The 22,831-nt window shown below is 42.7% G+C and overlaps 2 protein-coding genes across 5 annotated transcripts in view; both read right to left on the reverse strand.

Moving 5' to 3' along the window:
* Window positions 1-4,990: 4,990 nt before the first annotated feature.
* Window positions 4,991-7,047, reverse strand: pou3f2b (POU class 3 homeobox 2b). The gene has a single exon (XM_026184455.1). It carries the CDS (start codon window positions 6,928-6,930, stop codon window positions 5,785-5,787), a length of 1,146 nt encoding a protein of 381 aa, XP_026040240.1. The 5' UTR covers window positions 6,931-7,047; the 3' UTR covers window positions 4,991-5,784.
* A 1,914-nt stretch (window positions 7,048-8,961) lies between these two features.
* Window positions 8,962-22,831, reverse strand: part of LOC113031917 (PC3-like endoprotease variant B) — a 213,781-nt gene continuing 199,911 nt past the window's right edge. For all 4 annotated transcript variants that reach the window (XM_026184447.1, XM_026184448.1, XM_026184449.1 and 1 more), the window contains 3 exons: window positions 19,066-19,235; window positions 15,509-15,571; window positions 8,962-15,034 (listed from right to left, as the gene is read on the reverse strand). In XM_026184447.1, the coding sequence (XP_026040232.1) occupies window positions 14,873-15,034; window positions 15,509-15,571; window positions 19,066-19,235 (395 nt within the window). In that variant the 3' untranslated portion in view covers window positions 8,962-14,872. The remainder of the gene's footprint in view (window positions 15,035-15,508; window positions 15,572-19,065; window positions 19,236-22,831) is intronic.

Consider the following 22,831-nt stretch of genomic DNA (forward strand, 5'->3'; position numbering starts at 1 on the left):
TATAGCCCGAATAATTATGCGCTGAAGGGGAGACACGACTCGCCCCGTTGATCAGCAAAGTTCATGTGAAGTTATAATTAAACAATAACTCGTTTACAAATGAACGCACACGCGCGTTTGTGTGCTTAAGTGTGCAAAGTGTAATTAGCTGCGATGCATCTGAGTGAAACCGAAACAACAACAATGTCAAATGGTGGAATTATGTTCAGCTCGTGAGCTTGTATCACTGTTATCTGTGTGTGTTTCTGTGTGTGCGTGGAGGAGGTGTGAGTAAAGAGAGACTGACAGATAAGTGAGCGATTGTTGGGCTGATTGGTCCTCACAGGACTCAGAGATGGACCCTGATGTTTGATGCTTCGTACAAACGCATTAAGTGAAGATCACTGTGGAGGGGATGGATGGCTAAAACCTTCGTGTTCAAAATCAATTAGACCCCTGAAATTCACACTGAAACATTGCGTAGTTACACACACAGTGTTAAACTAGATTTCTGTGATCTGAGTGAGATTGTGTATCACTTTTTTGATATGTATCCACATTTGTCGAATCACACTTACACCTAACAGCCCCCCTGTTAGCAAGTTAGTAAAACCACTAATTGCACATGCTCATCTAGTGGCAGGGCTGAGCGTGCTGAGTCAGCGATGCTCCTTAAATCTCACACTGTACACCCCTACTTCATTGCCCACCGCTGGAGACACTGGTTCTGTCACTAGAAGAGAACAAAACCCTCCAATGCTGTCGAGGTAAGTTTACATACAGACGAGGCTTATCTAATGGAGGTTAGACATGACAACCTGACTCATACTTGTGTAAAAGAGTCTTTCACAATCAGCTTGTAGTTTTAACGCGGAGGGCCCACAGTGAGCACGAATCTGGGCAGGGATGTGGAGCTTGGTGGAGGCTTGAAGAATCACTTGCACTTTGGTCAACCCCACACAGAGACTGGCCAGCTGTGAATGGCAAAGATATAACCAGTGGAAAACTGCTCCACTGCACTTTTATTTAGATTGAATTGTAATTATGAATTGTAGTTGGACAAACTCCCTCCTTTCATGGGGACGCTAACATTAAAGCCTGATTTTATGGAATTAATAAACTGTAACATCTTTTCAACTTTTAACATTTCTGCACATTGAATTTTTCCCATTTTTGTTTTGTTTTTATGAATGAAAAGTAATGTCCTCCATCTGGTCGGACAGTTAAAGGGATGAACAATGAACCTGACTTTCATCTGTCAGCTTAGTGAAATCTTTTTTTTATTTTTTTTATTTTTTTTTACCTTGCATTAATTGGCATAAGAATATGAACTTAATAAAATACCCCAACAGTATCCCAACATAATATCCCCAAAGAACAGAGAAGCCTTCTATTCCACGTTTCTGTCGTGAAAGGAAAACTTGACCCGACCTCCTCCCGAGGTTCCTGCTGGTGTCGCAAGATGGCGCTAGAGCATCGACCATGTCCCCCCCCACCCCAACCCTCCCGCTTCTCTTCCTCTGCTCGGTTCAGTCAGCGCCACAGCATCAGCACAGCAGCTTTCCCTCCTTGCCTGTGAGCCTAATGGGAAATTTCAAGTCACCTAAATAAAAAGGAAGGTGTAATTAACGCGACGCGCTATTAATTGCATCTGCTAGAGAGCGGATGAAGGGCGCGAGGGCGCACTTTTTTCCTTTTTTAAAATGTTATTTATTTTATTTATTTATTTTTATTACAGAGCTTCACAAAAGTCTACTTCAGAGATCAGAGAGTTGCAGAGGGGGCTTTAAATGCCGGGGTCATTTCATACCAGGCGTCCAAATGGCAGGTCAAACGGTGAGTGGGGGTGGTGATGATGGTGTTTCTTCCCACATCAAAACAACGCGTGAAGACGCGCTCTCTGGCAAGCTGGTATTACATCATCATCGTCTCGTATAGGTTAAGTTAAGCACATTAGCGTTGATTAGAATGACACCCACCTTGAATCAGAGGATATCTGCATATTTTTTTTATTTTTCTGTTTAAAGCACACGATTGGTTTTTAGTTCTTTATGATCAGCTTTATTGATAAACACTATCAATACCTTATTAGCTACTGATTGCCAATCCACCTCTCTGTTTGCTTCTTAATTCTGAGAGAGAAAAGAAGCACTTCATCCATGCTCGTGAGGCTGCAGACATCAGAACAGGAAACGGATCCGATTCTAATTAATATTATTCTGACAGGCACAAGGCCCGCGCGCAATCACGCACATTTTTAAGCAGGAACTTTTGCATTTGGCTGTCAGATCCAAGCTTGAAAAAATAGTAATAATAATCAGCTAGGCTAGATTTTCACACACGTGCACACAAACATCACACCAATGCTTACTGTGGGGAAATAACTCACTCAAGGGAAAGGGAGACATGCCATCAGGGTCACCAGTGTCAAACTCACGGTCACCAGAAGAGAAGAAACAGAAGAAGAGGGGTTTTTTTCTTAGTATTTTTTATGTTAGCACATCGGGACAAATTTAAAGCGTTCAGGTTTTATCTGAAATCAGGAAAGCATCGTCGCGATGCGTTCAATTGCCAGTCTTTTAACCCTCATTTAATCACGACAGCCTAAAGTTGTGCTTAGGGTTGAAAGCTGACTTCATAAGATACATTTTTGTCTTCTTAGATTAATTAATTATCTTAAGAAATAAACTAGACAGCGTCATTCAAGGGAGGAGAAGAGGAGCAAAAGAAGGGGGGGAAACTAAATAAAAACATCTACATCTGCTCACAATCTTTGTGTGTAATCCTGCGTGATAAAAGAAAAAGTCCACATATTAGTAAAAGAAAAAGATTACCGCATTGGACCGTGATTCAGCCCTCCAAAATGACCACTTTTTAGTCCTCGGACTCCACTTTGGGAAGCCCTAATTTAACCCTAGATGGAAGCTGTGGTTTTCCCAGCCAAAGCCAGTTCATTTAAAAGCAGCCTCGGGGCAGAAACAACACATCATCGGCTCACAATCTTCCATTCATCAACCCTGATTTTCTCTCGGCCATTAATTCCACTCAAACGAATGGGCTCAAAGCAAGAAGCATATTTTTTAACAGCACAGCTGTCAGGCAACTCAGTGCAGCAGCTCCCTGATTTGCTGGGTTTCACGGAAATATATATATGTGTATACATGTGTGTGTGTGTGTGTGTGTGTGTGTGTGTGTGTGTGTGTGTGTGTGTAAATAAAATAAATACATTTAGCCTCGACGTTGGAAAAAAGCTGTTTAATATCAACCCCGTTATTTAAAAATGTGCAAGTCCGTTGTTCATGTGTCAAGTGATGAAACACCTGCAGGCATTCCTCACCTCTGCGTCATATCTACCCCAAGTTCATCCAGTGAATATGACATAGCCTATCCCCCCCCCCCCCCCCCCCAAAAAAAAAACCAAACAAACAAAAAACAAAACAAAACAAACAAACAAACAAGCAATTAAACAAAAACAGCAAGAAGAACAGCGTTGGATTGCTACAGGTCTACATCCCACAACTTGTATTTCCAGTGAATTGTGACTTGGATCGATTGGTTTTAAAGCTACTGGAAGAAAGATTTCAATGCCATGATGGTTTCTGCTTGTTAATGATATTATTATTATTTTTTCTGCAAATGAAACACAGAGAAGGAAGAGGAGGAGAAAAGAAAAGCAGTTTCCACATGAGAGGGGAAAAAAGTCCCTGGATTTCTCTCTTTGCATAAAACAAAAAGGCGAGCTACTGCACGGAGAAAAACATGTATATACATTTAGCTGTGACGGTCCAGGCTGTGGCAATCCCGCTATTACAAAAAAAGAAAGAAAAATAGGTCTCTCTTTCTGTCACCCCGTCCCCTACAAAACAAAAGCCTTCTCGGCTCTTCATTTCTTATATATCTCACCCTTTGTCTCTTCTGTAAAAGCCACCCAGAATAAATTACAATCTCATTAACAAAACTAAAAAAAATAACATTAAATAAAATGTCTACGCGCAATTTTCCCCCGTTACATAAAAAAGGCAAAACAGACGAACAAAAAGGCTGCATGGTTATTGTAAAATAATAATAATTTTGATCATATGCTGCAATATTTGGAACGCCACTAAAATATGTTTTGAGGACAAATTATTCGCACATTAATTTTGTTTTGTAATCCTCCCCTTAGATCGTTTATTTGTGGACATTTCTCTGCTATATTTATGTGGATTCACTCTTAAAGCACTGTTTTTATTTCAGAGCGGGCGCAAAATGGCGAAAGCAAACTCTTACTAGGCGAATTAAGCCAAAAAAATAAATAAATAAAAATAATAATAATGCAAAATAAAAGTTCAGAGGAATTTAAAAAACAAACAAAAATAGCAGACATTTTTAGACGTCAAAATTAACGCGTTACCAAAAAAAGAGAGAAAGAAACAAAAAGAAAAAAAGTCCGAACCATTTAAAAAAGGTACACAAGTGCAAGGCGGTGGGTTTAGGCTATGGACTCTGAAGCTCAACCTGCTCGTGTGTGATTTTTGTTTTGTTTTTTGTTTTGTTTTTTTGTTTTTTGGGGGGAGGGGGACAAAAAAATGAAAGAAAATGGGAAAAAGTGCCCCAGTGAAGAAAAAGCGAGAAAAAAGAGGGATGACTTTTTAAAGTTATACAATATTTACAAAAGCGGATCCAAACTGTTCTGTGAGAGTTGCTTGTGTCGAGATCTGTGTGTGTGTGGAGCCCATCCTGTTGTGGGGAGAAGAAAAAAAAGAGAAAAAAAGAAAAAGGTGCCATATAATCCAATCAATCGCCACGGAGCCCCAATCCTGGAGCTGGGAGACGCTCTGAGGGGGGAAATAATAATATTTAACGCTTGTTGTGTGGAAAACACGGACTTTGTTGTTTAGACTGCTGGCTGACTCACGATAGAGGTCACACACTTTTTATTTACCACATCTCTGCGCTCAGGCCATTTATACTGAAGAGTTTAACCAGTGAGCTGCACGTGCACTAATAATAATAATAATAATAATAATAATAATAATAATAATAATAATAATAATAATAATAATAATAATAATAATAATTCGTTCTTAACTAAATGGTGACCTCAGTCCACACAGAATAATTAAAAGCGGTCTGGCTGACAGATGGGACTCAGGCGATGCTCACCCTCAGCTGGACTCCACTGCACTGGGGCTGAAGCCTATACCGGCCTCCACTTTACTCCATTAACGCAGCTCCTTTGACCTCCCACTGCACTACCCACACACCCATCACGGCTGGACGCACAATTTAGAGCCACAAAACTAAAAAAGAAAGAAAGAAAAAGAAACGAAAATAAAATAAAAGATTAAAAAAACGTCTTTGATTTCCCTTTTACGCACAGCCCCAAAAAGGTTGGAATTGATATATATTAAAAAAAAATAGAAGAAGAAAAAAAAACTGGAAAATGGAAGCTTTTCTTCTAAAACCATTCTTCCCCTCCCCTCCTTTTTTCGTCAAGTATAATTTCAGTACACAATAGGGGCTACACCTTGAAACTGCGTCGTCTGGAGTCACAGTGCTGGGCATGTATCCTCGGAGAACATAACACGGGCTTATGTTCCTTCAGCTCTGCGAGAGGGGAGGACAAAAAATGTCCTGTCCTCCCGTCACTCGTTTTCCATTTCTCAGATATTCACTGCAGATATTGTGTCAGTAATCACTGCAATCTATTATACATAAAACACCCACTATATCGTTTCATAGTCCAGTGATTTATATATAACCTTGGGGGGTGGGATAAATTAAAACGGTAAACAAGTCCTGGAGGAGCCGGTCCGGCAGAGTTCATTGGACCGGGGTCTGGACCCCGTGGTGCGGCGGCGTGTCCCCGTACACATCCTCGCTCCCCGGCAGCGCTCCTCCCGGAGGGGTCATGCGTTTTTCCTTCTGTCTCCTGTTACAAAACCAAACCCTCACCACTTCTTTCTCCAGGTGCAGACTGTCCGCCAGGCTGATTATTTCCGACGCTGCCGGTTTAGGGCACTTCAAAAAATGGCTCTCCAAAGCTCCTTTTACGCTTACCTCGATTGAAGTCCGTTTTTTTCTTTTCCTCCCCTGCGCCGCGATTTTGTCCAGGCTGGTCGGGCTGCCCGAGGTGGAGTCCGCCTCCTCCAGCCACTTGTTCAATAGAGGCTTCAGCTTGCACATGTTTTTGAAGCTGAGCTGCAGGGCCTCAAACCTGCATATGGTGGTTTGCGAAAACACATTTCCGTACAGGGTCCCCAGGGCGAGTCCCACGTCCGCTTGCGTGAATCCCAGCTTGATCCTGCGCTGTTTGAACTGCTTGGCGAACTGCTCCAAGTCGTCCGAGGTCGGCGTATCCTCATCCGAGTGGTCGTGGTGGCTCTGCGGCCGGTGCTGGTGCTGATGCTGGGACGGAGGGTGGCCGTGTTCGCTGAGGTGCGGGCTGTGGTGGTCTTCGTGACTGTCTCTTAGGTTGTGGTGGTGCATCCCCTGCCCGCTGCCCGGGATGAGCCCGTTGACGGTGAAGCCCGGCTGAGAGTAAATAAGGCTTTGGCCGTTTGTCGTCGCCATGCTCTGTATGTGCGCCGCCGTGGTGGTTCTCCACGCGCGGGCGTCGTGGTGGTTCCCGTGCGTCTGGTGCACCAGGTGGGGCGGCCGTGACTGGTGCTGCAGGTTGCTGCTGGAATTGTGCATCTCGTCCCGGGCGCCCTGCACCGCGGGTTTAATGTCCTGCTCCGCGCCGAGCGGGCTCGAGGACCACGGGGCTCCCTCTCCGTGGGACAGCGCCGTTATCCACTGGTGTGCGTGGCTGAGCGTGTGGCTGTTGCTCTGCAGCGGGTAGTCGCTCTGCAACAGGCTCTGCGCGTCCCGGTACGCCGTGGCTTGCTGCATGCTGCCGGGCTCCGAGTGCACGATGGATGCGCTGGAGGTGAGAATGTTGTAGTGGTTAGACGCTGCGGTCGCCATGACTCTCGGAGCCGGACTGGTCGCTCTTATTAAAGGAACCTCGCATTTGACAGAACCTCTCCTGCCCACAGGCGGCTCCCAGGCGCTCTGCCAAGTGGACGCCGAAGCGCACCTGGACTCCGCCCCGCCCCCCGCCGCTCATTGGGTACGGGAGGATGATGGACGGGGTTACCAGGGGCAACGGCGCGGCGATTGGCCGCGTGGAAGTCTCAACAAACACTACTGTCTTTGTTGGAGAGGTGCGAGCCGAGGCTCCCGTGGAAGCGGAGAGCCGGAGTGCAGCATGGGGAGACGGAGCACCGGGATCAGCAGCGCAGCTGTAAGATCCAGTTCATTTACTTTGATAATCTCGTTCTATCCAGACTGAGACTGCAGGGAGTCTAGTTCCAGGAGACCCGGAGCTCTTCTGTATTTAACCATTCAATCCCTAATTTAGGTGGACTTCAGATTTTTATGCACATTTATGGCATTAAATACTGGAAAAAGTGCGAACCCTTCTGATTTGCGCATAACTTTTTCCCCCCTCAGTGCCATCAAGGACTAGACGGCGTTTTGTGTAGTCTACATTTGCAGTAAAGCTTAGTTCCGTCTGACATCTTTGTTTTAGTGCAACATTTCTGCTTGTCGTTGTAATGCATGCATATTCATATGTCTGCTGCTGTTCGTGCAGAGTTGTCTGTGTACTGTAAGCAGGAAAAATGCATCATATTGCGCTGTCTCTCCTCGAGGATGAATATATATCTTAGATGAGCCAATCATTTTTTTATAATGACTTTTTATAATGACATATATTGGAATGAAACTAAATGTAACAAATCTGTCACACAAGAAGCTTCTAAAGTGAAATATTTGATAGAGAAAGGAGCTCAGGCATGTTTTAAACAATTTGATTTTATTTAAAAAAAAGACAGTAACAAAATGTTAACAAACTTTTGAACATTTGCTGCCATGCAGACTGAAATGTATTTAAAGTCTTCAGGTAAAAACATTGCGCTCTGCTTAAACTGAGGTGTGTGCCATTAGCTGGCATCAGTCTCAGGTGATTTTTGCAGCTGGTAATGGGGACTGGGATCTTTAAAAGCATCGGCTATTCAAGCTGCACTTCCTCAAACACTGACGCTTTCCTGTAAAAGTGTAAACTAGTATATTTTTTCCCTTCACCGAAGGCTTGTAAATGTAGATGTCGGTCAGCTGTCTTGACTTTAAAACTTTTAACAGCCCATAAAGTAAACAGATCAACTTTTGTGTCCAACTAGGCTGTAAAGTGAGTTTTACAAGTCTGTCTTGGTGGGAGAGGCTACATGCTGATAAAAAGAAGGAAGCCCCCTCCCAGTTGAAGTTATGGCTTTCTCTCTCTATACATATATAGCATGGAGGACTTGCAAAGTTTAGTGATTAAAAAAAAGAGAGACATAAAACTCTATCCAGTGTGCCCTTATTACATGCAGTTTAAAGGATATTATGAGGGACTAAATGGCTGTTTACAACACTGTAAAGAACCTGTATATGGGGCCATTAGAGCATGGTGCAACTGTACTGAAGGCTTATTCACTTCACTAAAAGAGATTTCAAAATTATTTTCAGGTCTTATATAGAACGATTACAGAGTTAATATTGTGTGAACACCTTCTCTGGTTGCTCGTCATCCACTAAAGTGAAACTAGAAAGAAGTGAAGAGGAGGATTAAGTCCAAACTCAGGCCTCTAGTCCAGAGCAGGGAGGGCAGGTTTCCATCCTGTCTCAGCTGTCCCCCCCCCCCCCAACCCTCCAGTGTCAGCTTCGGGGACCAGGACTTTGTCCAGAGAGGGGACATTCCTGGCCAACTGCTGCTGGTTGCCATAGGGAGAGGTAAATGAAACAACAGCAGTTGCATCGCTGCAGCTCTCCCCCACCCCTGTTCCCGGACTATCTAAAGGCCTCTATTTAGAGAGGCTCTCTACTGCGGGGACAAAGCTTTTGCAGGGATAAAGGAGGGAGGAGTAAAGAGCACAGGGCCCTGAGAGGGAGAAAGGGCTAGAAAAAGCAAAAAAAAAAAAAAAAAAAAAGATGAGAGAGATTATGTCTGTCCTCAAAGCTGCTCCTCACACTCCGCTGAGAGAAAGCAAACTGTGAAAAAATGACAAACACATCTTGGACATTTTTCACTGGCAGAGGCACATGTTTAACTTTCTAACTTCTGAGGCAGTAATTCTGCATGTTAGAAGACATTAATGATTCCTGCTGCATGTGTGCAATTAACAGTACCTTTGGTTAGTCTATGGCCTACAACAATTCAGTCCACCAGAAATAAAGTCATACATACTGGCCACAAATTAAACCTATAAATCAACGCAGGCAGTTCTTCAATATCCACAATTTATAACTTTCAAAGTATGCAAATGACTCAAACTGTAATTAAACATTTTATTTAATAACTTTGGACCTGCAGTAAAATTAAGAGGCAATAAAAAAGCAATTATCAAAGAAATACTTTTCACCCCCCCCTCCCAAAAAAAATAAAAAATAAAAAATTCTAGCCGTGCAACGAAAACACAAATGGTGAATATTCACGCTCACAAATCATTATTAGTGATGTTAATTTATTCAAAAAGTTCACACAGGAACACATGTCGTGTATATAGACAAAGGTCTGGGAACAATGCAGGGCCATCCAACAAAGAGCAAGTGCTAATTGCAAAATGTCGCTTCTCTATGACCTGAATTGCAGTTTCAATTCATATGCTGATTTAAGTTGTACTACAACTTTTTCTTTGCGCTTTGATGTCGCTTAAGTGGCCAAAATTCTCATTTCTGATCTTTTATGCCACAAAATATGAACAAAAGACAAGTAACGTAACCAACTTAGAATACATTTGAGACTGTTAGCTGTATAGTAAATACATGTTTTGTCAGCAAACTTTCAAAAAGAAAGAAAACTGCCATCAGCCCTGATTCATTGCGGAGATAAACAGTGGACAACTGCTACAATGCTTTCTGATGGTCTGTTTACATCAGTAATACGCAGCAGCATAAAGCGAGTGATGATGAAGAGCAAAAACACACGCAAAATCCTCGTATTCCATGTATCACTCGGGCTCTTCAATTAAGTATTACTGATTGGGCCTTTAATGGATCTCATTTCAGAGGCTAATAATCTTTCATAGGAGTGAATCCAGCTGCACCGACAGCACATGAAGAGGCCAGGATTTAAGTCATACCAGGAAAAAGTTTCCAGGCACGGCTCAGTAATTCATTCTGGTAATATTGAACATTATTGTGGTGTAACATTGAAATCGGCCAAATCAAAAGAACATTGTGGTAATTAGGCTGTAATTCAAGGAATTACCACATCGCCACACAGGCTTAAATAGTCGTGTTGGGAGAAACGCAAAGCACATTATTTTAATGGCGTAATATGCAAACTATGGCTCGTTTCAATTACGTGACTTAACAATGCATAAATGATGCGAGCCTTGTTATTTGGACTGCAGGGTCCGTAGTTATTCAATCACACAGAGGGGCCAGCGTTAGGGGCCACGCTGCCTTTCCTCTCATGCACCGAGACGCAGTGAGGTCGCTGCCAAACTGCATTTAAGGGAATAAAAATGAACAGTAGAGAATGTAAGCGTTAAATTAACAGTAGGATAATTATATGACCCGTGTGCTGTAAAGATTCAATTTCTAACGCTCTAATTAGGCGACTGTCTCCCCATACATCAGCTCACATCCCTCTGCCAATTTCTCACCAGAAAGCGTCCTGTGAGCGGAAATAATTTGATTTTATTAAGACACGGCTCGTGTAATGAAGAAAATCAAAGGAGGGGCTGGTTGAGTATGATATGTTTTTTAAATCACTGATTGTTCCACGATCTCAGTCCGCTGAGTCCTATTTAAAGACGAGGACATTGGGGTCCAAACTGAGGGAGAGAGGAAGGCGAGGCCCAATCACTCTTCGCTGTCTGTGAACGCCAAAGAACGATTATATTAACCCGTGTAATGAAAAGTATGTCCACCGCCCACTGCAGAGAGAGGATACAGCACCTTAACGTGTCAGACCTTTCAGAAAGAAATTTGTAATCATGATTATTTTCACAGTCTTAACTAATGAAACTTACTTATCAGTTTCCAGAACACAAACAGCCCAGAACACAGTGGGGTGTGTGTGTGTGTGTGTGTGTGTGTGTGTGTGTGCGTGTGTGTGCAGTAGGAAGGTTTTCACACCCATGTGCTGACAGGTATGGTTAGGTTTGGCTGTGCTCACCTTAAACCTGCCTTGCATATGCATGCACAGTATAAAAAAACAATTCATGACATCATCATTTTGAAAGCCAATCACAACTCAGTATGCAGTTTTGGTGTGATGTGATTTGAAAGCCTCCATTCACTGAAAACAGGCTTCTTGGTGATGCAGATGCGTTATCTTGTGTCCAGTAGGTTAACTTGTTTTGTTTAATTTTTTTTCCAGTGAAATTTCAGTCTAAAATAAACCTTCAGTGAAGCTGCTGAACTTTATGTGTGGAACAACTTGCTAAATTAAATTAATTTAATTCCCGTCATAAACATTTATTTTTGTCCAGCCGACAGTCCAAAATCCAAAAAGATTCATATGGTTACCTTAGAAGCCGTAAACAGTCACTAGATATTCATATTTGAAAATCTGATTCGTTTTTTTTACCTTGTATTTAAAAGTCTAATCAATATCAGAAAATACTAGAATTTAGTTTGATGATTTATAATAAAATATAGAAACAATACTGTAACATCTGTAGAAAATATATTTTTAAAGTAATGTAAATAATGTTATCATTGAAAATAATCTATGACTTTTCATAGTTTAAATGAAACAAACTCAAAATACCAGTGGACAAATGTTTACACACACAACAAAAAAACAATTATTTGCAGCATTACCACCTATGAATTACTAGCACAATATTGATATATCTTTTTTTTTTTAAATATCACGGTTATCTCTAATATAATACACCTCTAGATTCCTGTATGATATCCAGGCTTTCTTTGTAAAAGATAAAATCCAATGAAGCACATTTAGATTGTAACAGCTTTGTGTTTAATGCAGCAAAGATACAAACAGTCCCCGCTGGAGCATTATTGCTCTACCGTGGTGTCATCTTTGGGGAACAATCGTGATGAAATGGAAATCTGTTTACTTTGCATTTATCAGCTGCCTTGACTTTAGCTGATAGCAGAACTGATACAAAACCTTCAGATCAGAAGAATACAATCAGTGTGGGCTCATTTAAATACAAATAAAGTACATGCCTTATTTTTAATTTATGCAATAAAATAAGATCCCCTAATCCTGAGTATATACAGCCAGAAATATATGCAGCGAGCACAGATCACTTCCTTCGAAGTAATAACAGAGTTTTATTTCAGATTAGCTGTTCGGATGTCAATAATTCTCGCCAAGGCCCGTTTCGAATCTTGCATAACGAGAGCCGACCCACGCCTTTCATCCTTACTGTAATTGTTGTGTGCATCAAAGACGAGGGAGACTGACAGGCTGTATGGGAGGATTAATACAGTGGGTGAGTGACGACATACTGAGGCGGGAGGGAGGAGCGAGAGAGGGAGAGGAGAGCGAGAGACGAAGGTATGGGGGTGAGGAGGAGGAGAATGAGAGAAAAGTAGGAGAGGACAAAAAGTGGGGAGAGAGTTAACGAGAGGGACAGCATTAATTGTGTGCTTTGTGCCGGGGCTCTTTTGCTGAGTGTGGCTGTCGAGGTGCGGGCGCTCACCCCTCCAGCAGCCCGCCGTGATCTGAGCCAGCTCTCAGACTGCTGTATTCCAATGCAATTAGGCCACTCAAAGGCCTGCTTAAAGCTGCACCCCCACCACACACACACACTGATAGCAACATCCCCTGTGGGTCCCCTTCATTGTAGCAGGGACGTGTATTCTGTCCCTCTTTGAGGCCTTGGATGAAGAGACCACCCCGGGGAGCTGAAAAAAAAAGCAAGGATTACCTCTCTTTCTGTCCCCTTTCCCTCTGTCTTTCTCTCTCTCTGCCTCTTTATCTTCCTCTCTTTCTGGTTTCACCTCTAAAGTCTATCAGCTCGGGCAGGCAACTGAGCTCAGCTCCCGTTAGCTTCTCCAAAGAGACACAAGTTGGAGCTCCTTTTTTTTCTTCTTTTTGCAGGAGGAAACAGAAGAAGAGGAGCAATGAGGCATTCCTGTGATGGATGTCATTGTGGGACTGCTCTAGCAATACCACTTCCCTCTTCCTCTTTCATTATTCATGCAGTCATATATTTCAACAAGTGGCGTGGGGCGTGTAGCTCGCTAGCTCGTCCCCGTTGGCACAGGCGCCGCAGCCTCAGTCAGTCTGTCCCCCTCTGTGTGCTGTATTAAGAGAAAGCGCTCCATGATAGCAGAGCTCTCTTGGCTGGCTTTCAGTGCGTCTCATTCCCCAGAAAGCATTTAAAACAGATTACAAACCTAACGCTACACCTCCCCAATAAGAGAAGAGAGGAGGAAAGAGGAGGAAAAAAAACCTGGCACATTAGCACCTGCAATACTAGTCAATGGCATCAACAGATTAACGAGGTAATCCACACAATGAGGTCTTTGATTCGTGTGGTTTGGCAGGCAATAATGCCAGGCATAATACACACTGTTATTTCAGGCTGTCCCAGCACGAGAAAACCTGGCAGAAGCTGATCTCTCTCTCTCTTTTATTTATTTATTTTTTGTTCTTTCTATCAGATGAGCTTCTTTTTTTTTTTTGAAGATTTTTAACTTGTGCATCTGGCGCTTTTGCCCGTTTTCTTGTCGGGGAAATAACCTGCTGGCTTCTCCTGTGGCACATGTGAAGCGAGGAATCACAGGCTTTCTGAAGGCTGTTTAAACAGCAGGGCTGAGGAGCTCTCCATCGTCCTTCCCCCCTTATTTTTCTGCATAAGGACGTGTGTACAGGATAAGTGTGTGTGTGCGCGCGCGCGAGTGTGTGCGCGGAAGATCTCGCAGCCCCATCGCTCATGTGCGGCTCGATTAGCCCCACGTGCCTCGTTCGTCAGACGTGGAGGCAGAGCAGATGGCAGAAGACGCACCGTGTTACCATGCTGGAGCACTATGTAACGCTGCTCTAATTGAAACATCAATACTGCCCTGTCAATACACTACTGCTACTTTACAAAACACCTCCACCAACAGACCTGCACTAGACTGGCAAAGAAAAAAAAAGTTTACCGCCCGGGGTGAAAGTAACTTTCTCTGTAACGCTTCCTGGTCTTTTTAATCTCCTAATATTAACACTTCACTTGCTTTCTGTTTGTATACAGCTTGTGGTGTTAAAGGAAGCATGCATGGGAAAAAAAGAAAAAAGAAAAAAGGAAGAGATCCTCCTCAGCAGTATCTCCACTGTGGCAAAAATTTTAATGAACTGATAGAAAGTTGAGAGAGCTCACATGGCTGTGATCAGTAATTCGACGTTATTGGGAATTCAGTGGAGAACAGAGAGAAATTAGGCGGCTAGGAATTAATTTGTTATTTGTCCAACTCAATGAGGAGTGACGCAGCCCCCTTTAATGAACGGGGTAATCCATTTCTTATTGCACAGAGCTGAATTCACCCTTCATTGAAGTGGAAAAAGACAAACATATCTTCCACTAACCTTTGCTACTTCCGAAGGCAAACCAGGAGTGGGATCGGGGGTTGGGGGGCGGAGACGAGCGCTGCTGGAGCTATTTGTTTTTCAGAAACAGGGTTTTGGGGTTTGTGTAGGCGAGAAAGTGGGTTTCAAAGCAGACCTACAATAAGTCATCTTTGCTGATACCGAGGCCACAAAGTCAAAATACAGTACGCTGACTTGATTCATGATTAACTGGCTTTTCTGCACTGTGGAAAATGACAGTCTTTACGAAACTATGGTTCATGGTTGTGTTTTTAATTCCCTTCCCTCTGCCCCGCCCCCTCTCACGCCTTTCTGCTCACAGATCCGTCATCTGTTGGATCTAAAACGCTTGATTGTGCCGACATCCTGGATCTTCTGTGAGGGCAAGGACCTGCGCTCCTCATCCGCGTCGTCCCCGAAGGTCTCGGTTTCAGGAGGCTCCCTCTCAACAGTAGGTCTTGTTTTCTGGGCAACATGTGTGTCAAGTATCTGTGGGACAGTGTAAATAGTCATAAGATAGCAGTCTAGGGTCTGATTTTGCTCTTCAGTTCACTTATTGGGTAATTTTATAATATGAAAATTCTCCTACAATCGAAAACGCTGTACCTGAGTGGGTTACATTTCAATAGGGAAAAATCTCTTTAATTAATTAACTGAATATCACAATAGTTGCCAATTCAATTAAATAATTGTTTCAGCTGTTAAAAAACAAACAAAAACAAAAACAAAAAGACCAACCACATATCTATTATGAAAAAAAAAAATAAAGCATTCTGGTGGCCAAATGGGCAGAGTGCCATGTGTCTAGCGTGCAAACTCACATTCCTCGAATTCATTAAATCAAATCATTTTCCCTTCATCTATTCCACTCCTCAGTCTTCACCCCCCCTAACAGAAAAAGCACAAAAAACCCAAACTATAAAAATAACCTGTGTTTTAGGACTGGTGGGGGTTGCAGCTTACCTTGAAAGCCAGACTAGATGTCAGGCTCGACTTAACCGGTCTGTCTCCTCGAGTTTTTCCCATCTGGTTAATGAAACAGATGTTTCATGTTAAAGACAAACAAAATATGTACAAAATATGGCTCTGTTGTGTGGGGGAAGCGAAAATACACTGATTCCTGCATTTCCCATAATGCAGATTTCTTCCAACCTGGTAATGAACCATATTTTTCAGCTTCTTAAAGTTATTCCTCACCGTGACACCAATGTCTTTACAGGCTGAGCAGCACTCGGCTACACTAGCAAGCTGCATTCATGTGCAAAACCAGTAGAGAAACTCTAATTTCTAATAAGCAATATTTTATTTTTAGTAGCTATGGTACGTTATTTATTCTTGTTAAGGCTCCTTGTGGGCTTCCATCTGCTGCACTTCTCACCACCACCACTTGCAGCAGGAGTCGCGACTCCTTTGACATCCTTTTCCCCTTCCTTATGGAAGTCAAAAAGCTGAGAAAACACACAGAGGAAATGGGCCACGAGCTGTTCAGAGGAATCCAATTCAACTCTGTTTTTGCAAGAAAAAAGGCAAGGACAAACAGCTGAATTTGAAATCAATCAAACGCTGGCTCTGTCCACAGGAGCAACGTTCAGGCTCTGGTTACGATTTGATCTTGGCTCAAGTTTTCAGTGAGTGTTGACGTCTCAGAGTTGTGAGGAATCCCGAGCCGGCAGCTTACAGCGGGGGTTTTAGTGATACAGTATTTACAAGGCATGAGGAAGTGGGAGCGCTGCAACAGACGGCACCATACACGGTGCTTTCAATTATTTCTCACAGCATTCATGAAAATAGAAGCACAGCGGGGAGTACAGTATGAACGACAAAACTATAAAAAGACACGGAGTGAAAAGAGAACTCCCAAGCTAAAATAAATGGCGTTGTGTGCCGTTGCTTGGTGGAGAGCTCAGAAAAATGCATGCCTCCCAAAAAGAGTCAGAAATAGCGTAGAGTACAGACCAGAGTAGGGGTGATGGAGCAAAATGGATGCATAAATAACTGGAAGGAGGTTGAAGTTTGGATTTGAGAGCATCTTATGAATCGGTTTTTAGAGTTATGTTGGCCTGATGCTCTAAGTAGTGGGCATCAAAGAGCCTCTCATTCACGCAGATCCATTCATAATATTAAATATGAAGGCTTGATGGAAACTTGCTGCAACTTACATGGGTTTCAGAAAGGAGAACACCTGCTTTTTAAGTTTGTCGCTGTTAGCATGCTAATTCGTTAACATTTGCTAAGCACAAATGAGGCTAACGGGAATATGGCTAATTTTCTACTGTAGGTTATTGTTTGTGAACCTGCCACCTTAAATTATTGGCTTGATGATAATGCTATAGAAAAACAGACAGAATACAAACATTTCGGCACATAATCATCAATCAATCCATCCTGTAGTTGATCGCATATATGGACTGACTCCCAGCCCTACTGACCTTTCAGCTCATACCGCTATGCTGCTAACATGGGTGAAAACAAATGAAGCACCCAGTCCAAACTCATGATGCTGTTTCTTACATCAGAGTGTTTCTCTCTGCACTGCCATGTTATATTACAGTCTTGCAGTATTTATATGCCTTGATAACTTATCAAACAAGCGCAGTGTGATGCTGCAAACCTCAGCTAAGGCTAAAACCCGTTCCAAAGTAAGAACTTAGAACAGAGACCAGATTGTGATATTTTCTTGACAACACCAAACAAAAAAATAAAATTGCAATAACTTTGCGTGAAAACAGACCAACTCAACCGATCACATTACCTGTTGGCAGAGGTAATACGATTCAACAGCAACAGCAACTTCGGGTTTATGTTGTTTGCTGTGTATTAACATCATTCATTGTTCAATTAACAAAAATTTTTTTGGCATCAACCTTGATTGCTTTATTTAAAAAAATATATATACATATTAAAATGAAAACCCAAAGATATCTGTCAGACTGTTTGTTTTGTAATTGTGTCACAGAGTTCCCAGTTCAGATCAGAAATGATGGTGGTGAACACAGTGTTACTGTTATCCAAGAGCAAGGACGACAACTACGATGAACAAATAGAAAAATCCACGACCACAAAAAAAAGAATAAAAACAACCTCCAGATGAAAAGCTTCAGATTGGTAAATTTAGCATATTCAAGCGAATAGGCGCACACACCTACACTGCATCCTTTCTGCCCTCCAACACATCACCGCAGACAGACGACAACCAGCTTTTCCTCGAGCTGATCTTTCTCTCTTCTCTGAGATGAGAAGATGCTGGTGAGTAGAGAGAGGGAGAGGCTCACAGACAGAGACGTTTGTTTCCCAGCCCTTCCACCGTCTCCGTGGGACGACCCTCCCCATCCACCCCCAACCAACCAATCCCCCCCCCCAACCTAATGGATCAAACAAAGGACATCATTTGTAGGCCAAGTCTTTTTCTGAGCGTCTCTCTCCTCAGCTCTGCATACCAATCCAATACAGCCCAAGGAAAAAAAGCCACGCTGTGGTACGAGTGTGCGTGTGTGTGTGCGTGCATGTGTGTGTGTGTCTCTGGGCCGGGGGTTGGAAGGTCTGTTTGCCTCTCCGCCAAGCATCGATTTATCCTTTTCTCCAATTTATTTCTCCTCCTTGCCTCTGCAATCCATTCAGATCTGCCTCTAGGGGAGGAACTCGGGGTAAAGACGTTGTCAGGCCTTGCCGTTGCCTCCTAACACCGGCTCAAAACTCATCTACAGGCCCGGGGACCGTGTACCCCTGCAAGGACACGTCGGGCAGCAATGTGTGCATGCAAACAGCTACCTGTCGTCCGGCGGCACACTTCTGTCAAGGCTGTAATTGGCCTGATAATGCAGCATAAAGGACAGTGACAGGGGCTTGTGAATTTGTTTCAGCTCAAACGCTGGGGCTGGAGCAATGATTAAGTAGACCGCAAAATGTCGTCTAATTTTCTAAGGAGCGTTATACCCTGGTGTTTTTTCTGCAGTAACAACTGTTGGAGAAGCCAGAATGATATTTAATTGTTCCTCATAATCAGGCCTAGACTACGAGCAGATATGATGGGAATAACAATATCTGGAGTCCCGATTCAACTGTCTGATCCTTATCTCTGCCTGTATGATTCTGACATTTTCAGATGTTATTACTCACACTCAAGGATTTGTATCCTAAAGCCTCGACAGTGACGACGACGGCGCTCAATAGAAATGCTGCATGTGCACAAATCCCACGGCTCTACCCCCTATCCACACACACGCACGCACGCACACGCGCGCGCACACGCACACGCACACACGCACACACACACACACACACACACACACACACACACACACAGAAACACCCTTGACAGAGATCTGTGAGCCATTCTTCAGTGTCACAGTGAGCGACGCCTGGCACATCCTTATACCTGAAGTTGATCAATGCAGATATGTCCAGGGGGAAATTGAAATCCATAGGAAATTAGGCGACGCAAGTGATTTATTGGAACAGTAAATCATGGTGCCTGTGATGTGTGGAGAGTCTGTGTTCCAGCTCTGTGCGCCATACTGTACCTTTCCTCTTAGTGACATGGCGATATCAGCAGCTCGCACCTTCTTCTCCCTCTCCATTTGGTAGATCCACTGCAGCAGGTCCATAGGAGGGGACTGGTCCCTCTGGAACAACCACCCATGAGGGATAGGGTGATTCAACCCCATGGACACAACACTCTGCAGGGGTCCCTCTGAAGTTAAAAATAGAAGCACAATTAGATTGCTGTATGCCTCACTACCTATGTTTCTATCTACAGTACATGCCAAATATGTTTCTATTTCATTTTTAAAATAAGACAGGAACGGTTCTGTGGTCTGTAAATACATAAAGTGTGCTGGAGTGGCTCTAGCTCAGGTAGTAGAGCGGGTCACCTACTAAGTGCTCCAGTCTGCATGCCAAATATCTTGCCCAAGGATGCATTCATCGGAGTGTGAATGTGTATGAATGCTAGTTAGGTAGCACTGAAAACCTAGAAAATTGTGATTGGGTGAATGAAAAAGTTGTATAAAGCGCTTCGAGTGCTCAGATAGAGTAGAAAAGCGCTATATAAGAACCAGTCCATTTACCATTTCTGAGGTTAGTAGCAGAAAAATGTTATTCAGGCAGTTTTGCTAAAATAAATGATATTGGGTGATATTTGCCTTGCAATTTCATTTTGCACATACATCAGAAGATTTTATCGAGTCAATCCTGTTTTGTTACAGTTTACAAACTGTTATTTTCATCCATTGTTGTGCAATATTTTTATATGCAGGGTTTTACTTGCAGGAGGAGTTCTTGTTCTTCCAAAGAGCCCTTATTTAGATTGATATTAAAATCAGCAGCAGCTGATTTAAAACCAGATTTTTGAATTTATACTTCTGTTACTCAACAAGAAAATTTACAGTACTTTTTTGTTTTCGGTGAGATACTGCAACACAGACTCACTGCCTTCACCCCACCAAGGGCTCACTGTGAGCCAAGAGAGTCATGCAGGAGTTTTCATTGTTAGCGGCAGACTCTGCCATTTCAGTGTCAGACTCAAACTGTCTACCCTTCAAAAGGGATTCCCTGCATGAAGATGCAATCCAGCCTTTCCATTTATCTCACTGACATCATCCTCTTTAGTTAGAATAAGTAAGCGCAGTGACACAACATATCCATCTGTTCCTTGCATTAATAATATCAAAGAATGTGTAAGAATCATTTTGCAGAATTAAAAAAAGAAAGAAAAAAAGCAGGAAGCATGTATTCTATCATATTACAGAGTATAATATTGTAGTAATAGAGGCACACACACATAAAAAGCACTAGTCTGTCCTCAACTTAGAGGATGCTTCTCAGCTTTCTGTGTATTAAAAGATCCCTGTAAGGATGAAACTGCAGGACAGAGTCACTTACAGCACAAACAGCAAAATGAAAAATATATATCTGACAGAGTATTTGTAGTTGAGGGGACTGAGTTCATGCACAAATGTTCAAATAAATCCACAAGCTTTCCTTGAGAATAAAACAGAGATAGTGTGTAGTGTGAATCCCGACTGAAGAATCAGCCCCCCACCTCTCAAACACTCCCAACTCCCCCTGCCTTTGCTGTTTTTTTTCTCTTCCAGGTACATCACTTGTGTTCTTCTAGCTTGTTTTTGTCCTGCTTTAATTGCTTTTTCTTTTTTTTTTTCCCTTTTGCAGCGAAGGAAGAAAAGACAACAACAAGGCGGTGAGGGCTGCAGCTAATGGAGAGGCTGTAATTGTGAATGGAGGCATTCATCTGGAGACATCGTCCGTGAATTGCGCTGCACAATACCCAGCGCCGGGCTGCTCAGATCACCAAGCAGTCAACAAGCACGCGTGCACACACGCACACGCGCACACATATAAACATGCTGAACCCTCAGATCACTGGTGCTCAGAGGAGCAACGTAATCACACTTCCGCAGAGAGAAAGACATCGAAAAGGGGAGGAGAGAAGGAGAGGCTGAAGAGGGGGGAGGAAGGGAAGAAGAGAGGAGAAATTATACAAGGAGATAGGAGGAGAGGAAGGGGGAGGAGGAAAACGGAATGGTGAAATTGATGTTTCCTACCATTTGATTTGGGCCACAGAGCCCAGGAGGCAGATCAGATAGAGCTACATGCACACACAGAATCAGCACATGCAAAGAAACAAGGATGCATGCACACCATCCCTCTTCCATAGAGCCCATACATGAAAGACACGCATGCACAGACTCATATACAGAGGCATACATTTAAAGCCATAAATCTGTACAAATATTATGTAAATAACCTGTAGAAGCTCACAGAACCATCTCACAAACCCCATAATTTCTTCTACCTGCTTGAACATTTAAACACAAACACACAAATGCACACACACATATTTTTTAAAGAAGACACAACAAAGCCTATAGTATGGAAGGAAAAAAAAAGCCCTCATCCCGGCGAGGCGAGACGAGACGAGGCACCTGTCAGCTCGGTGGTTCCTGCTACTACAGAGAAACATCAAGAAACAACAACTCAATTAAGCACACCATCCCTGTTCAATTACTGCCACATAATCACAGCAATTTACCTTCACTTGCTGCACAGCCACCAAACAAACACACACAGAGGCACAGGCGCACATACAGAGGCGGTTTCCCCTCACAAACGCCAGCAGAGACACAGCCGCATCACAAAGACTGACCAGACTGGCTTCATTCTACACATCATTAATGTGAAGCTCATCTGGAGGCATCCGCAGGCTAACCAGCATCAAACAGACACGGAGGACGACGGCAGAGAACAATTTAAGTGAAATGCTTATTCACTAAATATGTGATGAACAGCAACAGCAGTTCCCAACATGTCCATTACAGTACTGCCACCACTATAAATAGCACAGCTTCTGCCTAGCAAATGTAGCTCGGTATATTTAAAGGTACGCGCTGTAAGTAAGTAACAGAAATCATTTGTGACCCAAATCTGTTCATCTTAATCACTTCTTGCACATTCTTTATGACACCAGGGATCTCAAAATCATCAGTAAGTTGCTATAATTATCATCATCATTAACTAAGAGTGAAATAACCTTTCCACAATGGTCCTGTTTGCTATTGGGCCTTGCTTCTGATATTCTTTTTCTGTGAGTGGCATAAAGATTTGTTATTTTATCTTTCCAAGAAATCAGACAAATTTTGTGTCTTCAAACTCCATCCATACATGTTCAGGATGAGTGAGAATGCCAAATGTGAGCCATGGTTTCACCCATCATCAGCATGCAACCTAAATAATTCTTCTGTGTCAGAACAAGAGCAAATCCCTCCCTGTAAAAAGTAACAAGCCTAGGTAGTAGTGACGCTGACTTAAAGGCATTCAAAATCTGCAGAAGTCTGTTATACACTAACACAAACATAGCAGCTAAAGACCACATGACCCAGGGTGATGCTGATGCCATCTGCCAAAGATTAATTTTTAAAAGGTAACAAAAAGCAGAGATCAACAGGCTTATAGGATCACGCAGAGGAGAGACATTTTTGGGACAAATCTACAGTTGAAGTGCTGTTTCAATGATAATTTTCTTGTGCAGCTAGTTTTCATCAACTTTGCAGTCAGTATTGTGATGATGTAATAGTGTAACATATCACTTTCTACAGGGAACTCATTAATTACTTTAAAAAGTACACATATTAAGTACAATCAAGTCTGAAACATACAAATTCATATCTTACTAAGTTTAAGTTTACTGTTTCTATGACAAACTTCATATTTAGCAGACAGATTTGGAAAGCTATTTATAAAAAATATGAAAACGCACTCTAATCTATTCTG

The sequence above is a fragment of the Astatotilapia calliptera genome, chromosome 11 (assembly GCF_900246225.1).
Source record: "Astatotilapia calliptera chromosome 11, fAstCal1.2, whole genome shotgun sequence".
Taxonomy (NCBI): Eukaryota; Metazoa; Chordata; class Actinopteri; order Cichliformes; family Cichlidae; genus Astatotilapia; species Astatotilapia calliptera.